This window comes from Moschus berezovskii, chromosome 23, assembly GCF_049115385.1.
Source record: "Moschus berezovskii isolate FMDL1 chromosome 23, NW_MosBer_1.0, whole genome shotgun sequence".
NCBI classification, from domain to species: Eukaryota; Metazoa; Chordata; class Mammalia; order Artiodactyla; family Moschidae; genus Moschus; species Moschus berezovskii.
In genome coordinates, this window is record NC_142482.1 from 37,892,173 (window position 1) to 37,908,329 (window position 16,157).

Below are 16,157 nucleotides of genomic sequence, written 5' to 3' on the forward strand. Positions count from 1 at the left end.
CACACACACACACCGAATATGATCGTAACCACAACTCCCAGCTGAGAAGTAGCCCAGATGCTCGCGTCTGCCAACAGTGAGGGGGACCTGGACAGGGAGGCGTGGGTTGCATGCTTAAGGTAAGGACCAGGCCTGAATGCCCTGAGGACACTCTGAGGGAGCTACATGAGATAGCCACCCAAACTGTGGGATAGCCAAAGAGAGGGAAAAAAGAAAAAAAAGAGAGAACTTTCCCACAAAAGGCTCTAAACTAACGCACAGGCTGGCCCGCTCTCAGAACAAAGAACTGAGCAATTTAGCAGTACCAAAGGAGAGCTAGTCAGCTGCATACAGGACTCTCCCCTATTGCCGGAGGCAGAGGCAGGCATGCAACAGCCAGAGCCGGAAGGCAAGGGGCCATCTCGGGCCCAGAGACTGGCATCCTCCACCAAACTGTGAGCAGGCTCCTGGTTCCAGTTGCTAACAAATCCTCCTGGGATCCTGAACAGTTGATGTCTGCCAGGAGGGTCGCAGCCTGAGATCAGCTTCCCAGAGGAGGCACGCAACACACCTAAGACCGTGCTCTCACAGCACACCCAGGAGACTGAGCAGCCAGGACCAGGAAGGTGATTAAGATACACGGCCCACCTGGGACAGTGTGTTCATCAAGCAACTGGTCACCTGAGCTGCTCAGACCTGGGAAGGACATAAAATGCATGCCAACCAAGTCTGTGCCCTTGCAGAATATCCTAGAACCTGAACCTGAGCGGCTCAGACCTGGGAAGTGCACGAAATTCAGGGCTCACTTTGGATAGTTCCCCTGAAGAGCAACCTGGAGCCTGAGCAGTGTAGACCCGGAGAGCACATGCTGCCTTGAGCTTGGGCAAACACAGGGTGGTCCATACACTGTGAGCACCCCCCATCACACCAGTGATATTTGTTTTCAGTGTTCCTCCCTCCCAACACAACTGAACACGTGAGCCTAAATAAGTGACCAACTTCTCCCCCTTTTGTCAGGGCGGAAATTAGACACTGAAGAGACTTGCAAATAGAGGAAACCAAAATAAACAAAGAAGAGTGAACCGCTCTGGCAGTGACAGGTGCAACAGATTAAAACCCTGTAGTTAACATTGACTAAGCATTGGAAGGGGCCCATAGATCTTGCGGAGAAGGCAATGGCAAGCCACTCCAGTACTGTTGCCTGGAAAATCCCATGGACAGAGGAGCCTGGTAGGCTGCAGTCCTTGGGGTTGCTAAGAGTTGGACGCGACTTCACTTTCACTTTTTCCTCTCATGCATTGGAGAAGGAAATGGCAACCCACTCCAGTGTTCTTGCTTGGAGAATCCCAGGGACGGGGGAGCCTGGTGGGCTGCTGTCTCTGGGGTCACACAGAGTCAGACACGACTGAAGTGACTTAGCAGCAGCAGCAGCATAGATCTTGAGAAGTATAAGCTGGAACAAGGAATTATCTGAAACTGAACTGAACCCACACTGCCAACAACAGCTCCAGAGAAATTCCTAGATATATTTTTACTATTATCACTTTTAAAATTTTTAAATCTTTTTATTTTTAAGTTTTTTATTACTCCTTTAATTTTCATTTTATAACCTACCTTGCAAAAAAGAGACCCTATTTTTAAAGCAAATTTCACATATATATTTTTTATAATTTTTGTGATTGATTTTGTTTTGTGTTTTTAATATTGTATTTTTGAGAGTCTAACTACTACCCTATATTTTCATCCTTTGCTTTTTGGTATTTGTTATCAATTTTGTACCTTTAAGAATCTAATCCTCAGTATCCATTTTCACTTAGGGGTGTGATTACTGGTTTGATTATTCTCTCCCCTTTTGACTCTCCCTTTTCTCCCTCAGGTCACCTCTATCTCCTCCCACCCCCTTCTCTTCTCTAATGAATTCTGTGAATCACTCTGGGTGTTCTGGACTGTTGAGAACACTTCAGTTCAGTTCAGTTCAGTCGCTCAGTCATGTCCGACTCTGCGACTCCGTGAACCGCAGCACGCCAGGCCTCCTTGTCTATCACCAACAACTGGAGTCCACCCAAACCCATGTCCATTGAGTCAGTGATGCCATCCAACCATCTCATCTTCTGTCGTCCCCTTCTCCTCCTTAGGGAGCTGATTACTGGCTAGATTGGTCCCTCTCCTCTTGACTCCCCCTCTTCTCTGCTTGGTCACTTCTATCACCCTCCTCCCTCTTCTCTATGTAACTCCATGAACCTCTCTCAGTGCTCCCGACTGTGGAGAGCACATAGGGAATTGATTACTGGCTAGATTGCTCTCTCCCCTTTTGACTCCCCCTCTCTTCCTCCTGGTCACTTCTATCACCCTCCTCCCTCTTCTTCATGTAACTCTGTGAACCTTTCTGGGTGTCCCTAACAGTGGAGAATCTTTTCACCATTAACCTAGATGTTTTATCTTTGGTGCTGTATGAATGGAGAACTTTTGAGGCTACTGTAAGAATAAGACTGAAAGCCAGAGGCATGAGGCTTAAATCCAAAACTTGAGAACACCAGAAACTCCTGACTCCGGGGAACATTAATCAACAAGAGCTCATAGAAAAGCCTCCATACCTACACTGAAACTAAATCCACCCAAGAGCCAACAAGTTCCAGAGCAAGACATAACACACTAATTCTCCAGCAATGCAAGAACACAGACCTGATCATTAAAATACAGGCTGCCCAAAGTCATGCCAAACCCATAGACTCCCCAAAACTCACTACTGGACACTTCATTGCACTCCAGAGAGAAGAGATCCAGCTCCACCCAACAGAACACAGACATAAGCTTCCCTAACTAGGAAACCTTGACAAGCCACAAGTCCAACCCCACCCAAGGGAGCAACCTCCACAGTAAAAAGGAACCACAGACTTCCAGCCTATAGAATGGCCATCCCAAACACAGCAATCTAAACAAAATGAAAAGGCAAAGAAAAACTCAGCAGGTAAAGGAACATGTAAATGCCCACCAAACCAAACCAAAGAAGAGGACATAGGGAGCTTACCTGAAAAGGAATTCAGAATAATGATAGTAAAACGATCCAAAATCTTGAAAACAAATGGAGGTACAGATAAATAGACTAGAGACAAGGACTGAGAAGATACAAGAAATGCTTAACAAAGACATAGAAGAAATAAAACAGTCAATCACAACGAATCATGCAATAACTAGAACAAAAGCACTCTGGAGCGAACCAATAGTCGAATAACTGAGGCAGAAGATAGGATGAGTGAGGTGGAAGATAGAATGGTGTATCAGGCAATGTTTAACAGGAGGATTCCTACGTGCTGTTTCTCACAAGTCCCTTGTTTCTTTTTAAGCGGAGCAGCACGCTGCTCCCAGGAACTAAGGTCATTGTGTGAGACAGGCTTGAATCTCCTTTAGTAAACATTCTCTTTATAACAAAACTGCTTAGTCTTGCCCCCTTTTTTCTTGAGATATGGAATGTCTCTTGACCTTGTGACCGTTATTATCCCTTGTTCCCTTGATAACAGTTACTGTACATTTGATTTTCTGATCTTTATCATTGTTGAAAGAAATGTCTTGTACCACAGCCTTTATATACTCACAGAGAAATCATTAAAGCACCTTTGCTCCATCAGGGTCCCCATGTCTTTCTTTCTTTCTTTCCTTTTTTTTTTTTTCCCTCTCTCTCTCCCCCTCCCTCCAGCTCTCTCTTTCACTTTCTTATCATTGCCTCCGGACAGCCAGGTCCCGGTCCATTAAAGGACCCCAACAAGTGACGCCCAGAACAGGGACTCTGGCATACGTGGCATTTCTGCCGGAGGGACTTCAGGAACTATTGAGGTCGGTAAGTACTAAGACGTGGATTATACGGCTGGAAAGCCCCATCATTTCTCTACTTTACTTTACCATTTTTTTAAAGCTCAGGGACTTTTGTTTTCACGCCAATGAATAGAGGCTTGCCTTCAAACAGTGGTTAAATGTAATCCTTGGTTCCCTGATAAATGAAGTTTTGATTTAGAAATTTGGTAGCAGGTCAAAGAAAATGTTGAACGAGCCACCAAACAAGGAAAAAATATTCCAATTGATTTCTGGCCATTTCAAGGTAAATTCTAGCCCTCCTAATATTCGACAACACACAGAACACTTATTGCATGAATATGAATTAGATGATAAAACTTTACAAAAGGCCCAATTAGAACAACATAAAATATTTCAAAATTTTCCTACTAGCCCTGCCCCGGCTGCCCCAAATGCTCCTCCTCAGGCGCAACTCCAAAACTCTCTCCTTTGTTGGAACCTAATGAAAGTTATGCTAATTTTTTTTTTTTATTGCTAGATTAGAAACTGCTATTTCCTGTACTGTAATTGGAGAAGAAACCAAGAAACAGCTAGAGAAATTATTTGCTTATGAGAATGCAAATCAGGAATATCAAAGAGCTATTGCTGCAATTCGTGAGACTGGGACTATTATTGATTATTGGCTTGTCACAATCTAGCATCAAAAACTCAAAAGATGCAAATGCTAGCTGAAACAATGGCGACTGCCTTCAAAAAAGGAAATGAAGGATACTTTACATGTGGAGATAAAAACCATTTTAAAAAGGGACTGCCCTAAGAAGGCTAATAAAAAACCTTCAAGAATTCGCCCTTGCTGCCGTAGAGGAATGCACTGGGGAAAAAGATTGTAAATCTAAATTTGATGTTGAAGGAAAACCTATTCCAGGAAACTCCAAACAGGGAACCTCCCAGGTCCCCTACAACAAAAACCAGGGGCAAATTCTATCTTTTCCCTCATCCTCAACATCCGGCAGTGCTGCCGTCAATATACCAGCCCCAAATGATTTTTTCCTTTACCCTTAAGCAGTCCCTTCTAGAGTACCTACTGGACTTTTTGGACCCCTGCCTCCACAAACCTTCAGTCTTTTATTTGGCCGATCTAGTTTGGCTTCTAAAAGAATTACTGTTCATCCTGGAATAATTGATTCAAATTATAAAGGAGAGATTCAAATTATGATGTCATCTCAGATTCTATGGCAATTCAAAAAGGGGGACAAAATTGCTCAATTACTTCTTTTGCCTTACATTTCTATTAGCTCCTCTAATAATGTATGGACAAACGGATTCAACAGTACAGATCAAAAACAATCCTTATCCACATCATTGGTATCTGAATATGCCCAACCAAATATAAATATCAAAACTAATGATGAAAGATTTTCTAGTCTCCTCGACACTGGATCTAATATTACTATTATTTTCAAACACTTATAGCCCAAATCCTGGCCTATACAAAAGGTCTCTTGCCAAATTGCAGGAATTTCTCAAGCAAAAGTATAAGAAATTTATCAAAATGTTTCAGTTCAGTTCGTCACTCAGTCCTGTCCGATTCTTTGCGACCCCATGAATCACAGCACACCAGGCCTCCCTGTTCATCACCAACTCCCGGAGTTCACTCAAACTCACCTCCATCGAGTCGGTGATGCCATCCAGCCATCTCATTCTCTGTCGTCCCCTTCTCTTCCTGCCCCCAATACCTCCCAGCATGAGTCTTTTCCAGTGAGTCAACTTGTCGCATGAGGTGGCCAAGGTATTGCAGTTTCAGCTTTAGCATCAGTCCTTCCAATGAACACCCAGGACTGATCTCCTTTAGAATGGACTCGTTGGATCTCCTTGCAGTCCAAGGGACCCTCAAGAGTATTCTCCAACACCACAGTTCAAAAGCATCAATACTTCGGCGCTCAGTTTTCTTCACAGTCCAAATCTCACATCCATATATGACCACTGGAAAAACCATAGCCTTGACTAGATGGACCTTTGTTGGCAAAGTAATGTCTCTGCTTTTTAATATGCTATCTAGGTTGGTCATAACTTTCCTTCCAAGGAGTAAGCGTCTTTAAATTTCGTGGTTACAATCGGTATCTGCATGATTTTAAGATTTACCTATATGAAAGACCAAAGGCCAGCCTACAACATTAAGACCTTATATGATAAATGAACCCCTTAATTTAATAGAGAGAGACTTACTTATGCAATGGCAAACTCAGATATACATTCCACATTTTTCCTAGGGGCCATTGCTCAATTAACAAATAATGCAATTATTGAAATAACTGAGAATGACGAGCCTATTTGGACAGAGCAATAGCCCCTTACGAAAGAAAAATTAAAAGCTACTAAAGAACTTATAAGCACACAATTAGAATTGAAACATATTGAGGAATCTTGCTCTTCTTGGAACTCTCCTATTTTTGTTATAAAAAAGAAATCTAACAAATGGTGTCTCTTAAAAGACCTTAGAACAGTTAATGTATCTATGAAACCTATGGGGACATTACAACCAGAGATCCCATCACCTATTACTAGTCCTCAAAATTGGCACATTATTATTACTGATTTACAAGATTGCTTTTTAAATACACCCTTCAGACCGGGAGAAATCCACTTTCTCTCTCCCTTATCCTAATCATATCAGGCCTCATAAAAGATTTCAATAGACTATGTTACCTCAAAATATGCTTAAAAATCCTAGTATTTGTCAAGATTTTATAGCCAACGCTTTACTTCCTATACGACAGCAATTCCCTCATGCATATATCACTAATAATACACCATAACTACAAAAAAGAGAAATGATATTTTTGACACTGAATGGCCATGATATTCTTTAGAGAAAACTGATTAAAATAAAATCTTTTTTGAAATTGCAAAACCAGTTCTTCTGAAACATGCATTTTGAGAAAAGGTTAACTTGTAAAAATACTTTTTTGGAGCTCCATTTCTGCCTGGGAAACAAAAACAAGCCTAAGAAAAAACCTATGGTTAACTCTTATCATGTCCTTGGGATACACAGCCCACTCTATCTAGGACTCCAGCCACAAACAAATTGATGGAACTCAAATAAATAAATAAAAATAAAAAATATTTTAAATTTCAAATGGAAAATTATGCCTATCTTTCTAAAATTATCTATGTCTCAATATATGTCTTTGTTTTTGGATAATATAAAATACTAACATACAAGACACTTCATAGTTGCCAAAGAAAAGTAAGATATATGCTTTTAATAAAAAGATATAAGAAATGGCAAATAAAATGATGAATACAAAAATATAAAAGGGTTTATAACAAATGAAAGAAACTTTTATGGCAAATGGATATAACTCATTGTCCTGAACTTTCTTCCTCTTCCTTACATGTCTCATTCAATACAAATTCTTCTTTGATATGGGCCACGCCTCTCCAAGGTGAAACTACATGACATATTATAGCCTACATCAACTAACTTTGCAATAATGAATAACAACTAATTCTATAAAAACAATGGCCCTGCCTATATTTCTAAGCAAATTCAAACAATTTTTACATTCATTCTCTGTTAAAGAGATTACAGACATTCCTTATAATCCACAAACACAAGACATAATTAAACAAACACATTACACACTGTAGCTGCAAATAAAAAATTAAATAAGAGGATATACACAGGAACACTTTTATCTTCCTTATCCAGAACAGATTTTACTAGATTCTAATACAATATATTCTTTAAGCCTATATCTATTATTAATATAGCTTTATTTCTATTTCCAATCTGTAAGATTCTTAAAACAAAATGACATCAACTTCAATGCCTGTTTCACAATACAAAACAAAAACAACACAAAAAAGACACTATTTGCCAAATACGTTATTTGTTCCTAAGAGTATCAAAAATACAAAATATTCACCTTCTTTTCTGATCTGTCTTGAAAGTATAAACATCTTCCTTGACACACTGAACAGAGAGATTCAACAGCTGCCAGGCTGCATTTCTTTTCCAAGGACAAGGTCAAATATATTTGGATATGAGCAATATTTCATTCATGAAGTTGTTCTACATCAACTTTTTAATAATTTTACTTAGGGAAAAATGTTTGAATGTTTGCTCCTAATCCTTTGCCCCAAATAATATAAGCTACTTAAAACACAGTCAGATCCCATTTCTTTTTATATCAGGAAAAATGTATATACTGAATGAAGAGAAAATCAACCCATTAATTCAAAACCACAGCTAAATACCAGTCCCAAACAGATTTCTAGATGATTTTTTTTTCTTTTGGACTGAAATATTTCCTAAGAATGTTTTCATCATTATCGCTTTCCTTCCTTTCTATAACTATTTTTAATATAGCTTTATTTCTTTTAAATTTTTTAAACTTACTGCAAGGAGATATTTTGACAAAAGCAGAAAAACATTTTGAAACATTAAAGGATACCTCCCTTCCTTTGCCCATTTAATATCAAGACGGATTAACTAATCAATAGAAATCTAAGAAACTAATCTTACAGGGAAAGGGGTATGCTTCTATTTCTCCAGATGGATCCAACGAGCTCATGTGACTTCCTCTTCAGAAGATTCAACCTAAGGGGGTCCCCAACATTCAGACTAAAGACGACACAACAAAAACCTCAGGAGGAAGGAATTCTAATACAAGTCATGGCGACTTAAAAACTTTCCAAAAAACACTACACTTGATGTCATCGACCTTATGATCTCCCTACTTGGGGACAGATAAATACCCTTACTAATCAAACTGAAAATCTGATTTCTCAACAGGGAATGCCTCAGAATCCTGAAAATATTTTTCTTTGCTATGCTTGCTTTGCTTGCTTTTGCTTCCTCCGCTCAGGCTGACTTGATTGATCACACTTATTGGGCTTATATACCTAACCCCCCCTTTTTTTTACTATAGGTTATAGAATGGACAGATACAGGACCAATCGTATCCACTAATGACTCAACACGTATGCCCCCTCCTTGGAGTTTGGAGGGGCCCTCTCATCCTAAAAAAGAAAGAAAACTAATCAACATTTCTCTAGGCTATGAAATCCTTCCCTTATGCATGGGCCTAACAAAATTATGTATTAATGTTAATCAACAAACATGGGCTTTCATCCTGCCTCCAAAAGGAACTTCCACATGCTGCTTGGATTATTTACTGCCCTTTCTTTGTCCATGAACCATGTTTATACTACTGAAACTTGAGGGAAAGAGTTAGGAAAAGAACAAAGAACACCCTGCAAAGGTTTTTGTAATAAGAACTTTAAATATATTCCTGTTCACTGGGACAAATGTCAGGCCAAAATCATGAAAATTAATGTTTGTGATTAATCATACAATTGTCAATTGGGGACCCCAGGGTATGTGGCTATCTAACTGCTCAGATGATATCAACAGAAATATGTGTGATTATGTTACTCATATGGCATAGAAAGTTACTAATACTACAATTTAGCATTACCATGACAGAAGATTTCTTGGATGGCTTGACGGTAGAATGGCCCCCCTCGTCCTCGAATCGTTCTTGATAAACAGATTGGTCCTAAGCAATGGGACATCTGGAAACTTGCTACAAGCACCAAGGAACTTGGGACTTGGACTGGACATTTCACAGGGACTAGTCATAGCCATAGCCATTATTTCTTTCGCTATAATCAATCATATTTTATACAAGACTATGTTCCACTTCCTTTTGTTGAAGCTATAGTAAATTTACAATTCAATTAGACTTTACGTGCTGTAACTTGCATAAATTGCAAATTATATACTTGTCTTAACTCTTCTGTTTCCTTAAGAAATGAATCCCTTTTCATTCTTCAATCTGGACGTAGTCTGTGGTTACCAATAAATCTCCAGCTGCCCTGGGAAGAAGGTCCCATGGCTGGACATGCTTCCTGGTTACTTACTAAATTGCTCAGGCAATCTAAATGATTCATTGGATGGCTGATTTTTGACATTTTGGGATTAATAGCTATTTTCACCACTGCTGCCGTCACTGGCATTGCTTTACAAACCTCAATTCAAACACAAAATTTTATCCAAAATTAGACTAAAGATGCTCATACTATGTGGACCACTCAGGCTCAGATAGATGAAGATGAATAATCAAGAGAAAATACAGGAACTAAAACACCCATCAAATGGGTTGGAGATCAATTAACAGATGTACAAAAACAGGTGATGCTAAAATGTGATAATTTTGTGTTACTCCTATTCATTTCAGTAATAGTGCCTACAACTGGGAACAAATCAAATTTCATCTACAAAACATACATGATAATACCTCTTTGAATGTACAATTATTACAAAAAGAAATCTTTGAAACCTTTTCTAATAATCTGCCCTCTTCCACTAATTTGAAAACTTTAGCTGAACAACTAGCTGATCAATTATCTGGGCTAAACCCACGTGGATGGTTTCAAAGAATTACTCACAGCATCAGGTCTAAAACTGTAATTTTGGTGATTGTCTTAACAATTATATTTGTCATCTTCCATTGCCTTCATGCCAAGATTGTTGAAACTAAACAAACTCTAATGGTCAGAATTCTTTTTACAAATATTACAAATAAATAAGGGGAAATTAGCAGGGAATGTTTAACAGGATGACTCCTACGTGCTGTTTCTCACAAGTCCATTGTTTCTTTTCAAGTGGAACAGCATGCTGCTCCCAGGAACTAAGGTCATTGTGTGATACATGCTTGAACCTCCTTTAGTAAACATTCTCTTTATAACAAAACTGCTTAGTCTTGCCCCCCTTTATCTTGAGATATGGATTGTCTCTTGACCTTGTGACCATTATTATCCCTTGTTCTCTTGGTAACGGTTACTGCACATTTGGTTTTCTGATCTTTATCATTGTTGAAAGAAATGTCTTGTACCACAGCCTTTATATACGCACAGAGAAATCATTAAAGCACCTTTGCTCCATCAGAGCTTGGGTCCCCAAGAAAGCCTTTCTTTCTTTCTTTCCCTCTTTCTTTCTTTCTCTCCCTTTCTCTCCCTCCCTCCAGCTCTCTCTTTCACTTTCTTATCTTTCCCTCCAGACTGCCCTGTCCTGGTTCATTAAAGGACCCCAACAATGGTGGAAATAAATAAAGCAGAGAGGAAAAAAGAATTAAAAGAAATGAGGACAACCTCAGAGACTGCTGGTACAATATTAAATGTCCCAACATTTGGATCATAGGGGTCCCAGAAGAAGAAGACAAAAACAAAAAAAATACTTGAGGAGATAATAGTTAAAAACTTTCATAAAATGGGAAAGAAATAGCCACTCAAGTCCAAAAACCAGAGAGTCCCAATAGGATAAACCCAAGGTGAAACACTCCAAGACACATATTAATCAAATTAACAAAAATTAAACACAAAGAACAAATATTAAAAACAGAAAGTGAAAAGCAACCAAGGGGATTAAAAAGCACAAGGGGATTCCCATAAGGATAACAGTTGATCTTTCAATAGAAACTTTTCAGGCCAGAAGGGAATGGTTCAGTTCAGTTCAGTTCAGTCACAGTCGTGTCCGACTCTCTGCGACCCCATGAATCACAGCACACCAGGCCTCCCTCTCCATCACCAACTCCCGGAGTTCACTCAAACTCATGTCCATCGAGTCGATGATGCCATCCAGCCATCTCATTCTCTGTCGTCCCCTTCTCCTCCCGCCCCCAACCTTTCCCAGCATTAGAGTCTTTTCCAGTGAGTCAACTCGTCACATGAGGTGGCCAAAGTATTGGAGTTTCAGCTTGAGCATCAGTCCCTCCAGTGAACACCCAGGACTGATCTCCTCCAGAATGGACTGGCTGGATCTCCTTGCAGTACAAGCGACTCTCAAGAGTCTTCTCCAGCACCACAGTTCAAAAGCATCAATTCTTCGGCGATCAGTCTTCTTCATAGTCCAACTCTCACATCCATACATGACCACGGGAAAAACCATAGCCTTGACTAGACAGACCTTGGTTGGCAAAGTAATGTCTCTGCTTTTTAATATACTATCTAGGTTGGACATAACTTTCCTTCCAAGGAGTAAGCGTCTTTTAATTTCATGGCTGCAATCAACATCTGCAGTGATTTAGGGACCCCCCAAAAAATAAAGTCTGACACTGTCTCCACTGTTTTCCCATCTATTTCCCATGAAGTGATGGGACCAGATGCCATGATCTTTGTTTTCTGAATGTTGAGCTTCAAGCCAACTTTTCACTCTCCTCTTTCACTTTCATCAAGAGACTTTTGAGTTCCTCCTCACTTTCTGCCATAAGGGTAGTGTCATCTGCATATCTGAGGTTATTGATATTTCTCCCGGCAATCTTGATTCCAGCTTGTGCTTCTTCCAGCCCAGCGTTCCTCATGATGTACTCTGCATATAAGTTAAATAAGCAGGGTGACAATATATAACCTTGACATACTCCTTTTCCTATTTGGAACCAGTCTGTTTTTCCATGTACAGTTCTGACTGTTGCTTCCTGACCTGCATACAGGTTTCTCAAGAGGCAGGTCAGGTGGTCTGGGATTCCCATCTCTTTCAGAATGTTCCACAGTTTATTGTGATCAACACAGTCAAAGGCTTTGGCATAGTCAATGAAGCAGAAATAGATGGTTTTCTGGAACTCTCTCGTTTTCTCCATGATCCAGCTGATGTTGGCAATTTGATCTCTGGTGCCTCTGCCTTTTCTAAAACCTGCTTGAACACCTGGAAGTTCACAGTTCACATATTGATGAAGCCTGGCTTAGAGAATTTTGAGCATGACTTTACTAGCGTGTGAGATGAGTGCAATTGTGCGGTAGTTTGAGCATTCTTTAGCATTCCCTTTCTTTGGGATTGGAATGAAGACTGATCTCTTCCAGTCTTGTGGCCACTGCTGAGTTTTCCAAATTTGCTGGCATATTGAGTGCAACACTTTCACAGCATCATCTTTCAAGATTTGAAATAGCTCAACTGGAATTCCATCACCTCCACTAACTTTGTTCGTAGTGATGCTTTCTAAGGCCCACTTGACTTCACATTCCAAGATATCTGGTTCTAGGTCAGTGATCACGTTATCATGACTATCTTGGTCGTGAAGATATTTTTTGTACAGTTCTCCTGTGTATTCTTGCCACCTCTTCTTAATATCTTCTGCTTCTGTTAGGTCCATACCATTTCTGTCCTTTATCGAGCCCATCTTTGCATGAAATGTTCCCTTGGAATCTCTAATTTTCTTGAAGAGGTCTCTTGTTTTTCCTATTCTGTTGTTTTCCTCTATTTCTTTGCATTGATCACTGAGGAAGGCTTTCTTATCTCTCCTTGCTATTCTTTGAAACTCTGCATTCAGATGCTTATATCTTTCCTTTTCTCTTTTGCTTTTCACTTCTCTTCTTTTCACAGCTATTTGTAAGGCCTCCTCAGGCAGCCATTTTGCTTTTTTGCATTTCTTTTCCATGGGGATGGTCTTGGTCCCTGTCTCCTGTACAATGTCACAAACCTCCGTCCATAGTTCATCAGGCACTCTATCTATCAGATCTAGTCTCTTAAATCTATTTCTCACTTCCACTGTATAATCATAAGGGATTTGATTTAGGTTATATCTGAATGGTTTAGTGGTTTTCCCTACTTTCTTCAATTTCAGTCTGAATTTGGCAATAAGGAGTTCATGATCTGAGCCACAGTAAGCTCCTGTAGGACATACTTAAAGTGATGAAAGAGAAAAATCTACAGCCCAGATTACTATACCAGCAAGTATTTCATTCAAATATGAAGGAGAAATCAAAAACTTTACAGACAAGCAAAAGCTGAGAGAATTCAGCACCACCAAACCAGCTCTTCAAAAATGCTAAAAGATCTCTAAACAGGAAACACAGAAAATGTTTATAAACTCAAACCCAAAACAACAAAGCAAATGGCAACAGGACCATACTTATCAATAATCACCTTAAATGTAAATGGGTTGAATGTCCCAACCAAATGACAAAGACTGGCTGAATGGATACAAAAACAAGACCCACCTCAAAACAAGGGACGCATACAGACTGAAAGTGAAAGGCTGAAAAAAGATATTTCATGCAAATGGAGACCAAAAGAAAGCAGGAGTAGCAATACTCATATCAGATAAAAGAGACTTTGAAATAAAGACCATGAAAACAGACAAATAAAGACACTACATAATGATCAAAGGGTCAATCCAAGACGAAGATATAACAATTATAAACATATATGCACCCAACATAGGAGTACCACAATATGTAAGGCAAACGCTGACAAATATAAAAGAGGAAATTAACAGTAACACAAAAAGAGTGGGAGACTTTAATACCCCATTCACAACTATGGTTACATCAACGGAACAGAAAATTAGCAAGGAAACACAAAGTCTAAATGATACAGTGGACCAGTTACACCTAATTGATATCTATAGGACACTTCATCCCAAAATAATGAACTTCACGTTTTTCTCAAGTGCACACGGAACATCCCCTGGGATAAATCACATCCTGCACCATAAATCTAGCCTTGGTAAACTCAAAAAAAAAAAATGAAATCATTTCAAGCATCTTTTCTGATTACAGTGAGGTAGGATTAGATGTCAACTACAGGAAAAAAGTATTAAAAATACAAACATGTAGAGGCTAAATAAACATTTCTGAATAACTAACAAATCAAGGAAGAAATAAAAAAAGAAATCAAAATATGCTTAGAAAGAAGTGAAAATGAAAACACGACAACCCAAAACCTATGGGATTCAGTTAAAGCAGTGCTAAAGTGAAGGTTCATAGCAATACAAGCTTACCTCAAAACACAAGAAAAAAAATCAAAAAAATAATCTAACTTTACACTTAAAGCAGCTAGAAAAAGAAAAAAGAAATGAAGAACCCCCGGGTTAGAAGATGGAAAGATATCATAAAAATTAGAGCAGAAATAAATGAAAAGGATAAAAAGGAGACTATAGCAAAAATCAACAAAACTAAAAGCTGGTTCTTTAAGAAGATAGATAAAATAGACAAACCACTAGCCAGCCACATCAAGGAACAAAGGGAGAAGAATCAAATCGACAAAATTAGAAATGAAAATGGAGAAATCACAACAGACAACACAGAAATACAAAGAATCATAAGAGACTTCTAACAGCAACTACATGCCAATAAAATGGACAACTTGGAAGAAATGGATGAATTCTTAGAAAAGTACAACTTTCCAAAACTGAATCAGAAAGAAATAGATAATCTTACCAGACCCATCACAAGCATGGAAATCGAAACTGAAATAAAAAATCTAACAAACAAAAGCCCAGGACCAGATGTCTTCATAAGTGAATCCTACGAAATATTCAGGCAAGAGTTAATATGTATCCTGCTCAAATTCTTCCAGAAAATTGCAGAGGAAGGTAAACTGTCAAACTCATTCTATGAGGCCACCATCACCCTAATACCAAAACCAGACAAAGATGCTACAAAAAGAAAACTACAGGCCAGTATTACTGATGAACATAGATGCAACATCCTCAACAAAATTCTAGCAAACAGAATCCAACAACATATTCAAAGGATCCCACATCATGACCAAGTAGGCTTCATCCCAGAGATACAAGGATTCTTCAATATTCACAAATCAATCAATGTGATATACCACATTAACAAATTGAAAAATAAAACTATATGATTAACTCAATAGATCCTGAGAAAGCCTTTGACAAAATTCAACATCCATTTATGATAAAAACCCTCCAGAAAGCAGGCATAGAAGAAACATATCTCAACATAATGAAAATCATGAATGATGATCCCACAGCAAACATTATCCTCAATGATGAAAAACTGAAAGCATTTCCCTGGAGGCAGAAACAAGACAAGGATGCCCACTCTCACAACTACTATTCAACACAGTTTTGGAAGTTTTAGATACACTAATGAAAAAGAAATAAGAGGAATCCAGATTGGAAAAGAAGTAAAACTCTCACTGTTTGCAGACAACAATATTACCTACATCAGTTCAGTTCAGTTCAGTCTCTCAGTTGTGTCCGACTCTTTGCGACCCCATGAATTACAGCACGCCAGGCCTCCCTGTCCATCACCAACTCCCGGAGTTCATGCAAACTCGCCTCCATCAAGTCGGTGATGCCATCCAGCCATCTCATCTTCTGTCGTCCCCTTCAGCTCCTGCCCCCAATCCCTTCCAGCACCAGAGTGAGTCAGCTATTCACAGGAGATGGCCAAAGGATTGGAGTTTCAGCTTCAACATTGGTCCCTCCAATAAACACTCAGGACTGATCTCCTTTAGAATGGACTGGTTGGATCTCCTTGCAGTCCAAGGGACTCTCAAGAGTCTTCTCCAACACCACAGTTCAAAAGCATCAATTCTTCGGTGATCAGCTTTCTTCACAGTCCAACTCTCACATCCA

At 39.3% G+C, this 16,157-nt stretch overlaps 1 protein-coding gene across 1 annotated transcript in view; it reads left to right on the forward strand.

Moving 5' to 3' along the window:
• Window positions 1-366: 366 nt before the first annotated feature.
• Window positions 367-16,157, forward strand: part of LOC148774140 (butyrophilin subfamily 1 member A1-like) — a 66,615-nt gene continuing 50,824 nt past the window's right edge. The window contains exons 1-2 of the mRNA XM_088831247.1: window positions 367-434; window positions 4,307-4,422. Coding sequence (XP_088687373.1) covers window positions 367-434; window positions 4,307-4,422 — 184 coding nt within the window. The remainder of the gene's footprint in view (window positions 435-4,306; window positions 4,423-16,157) is intronic.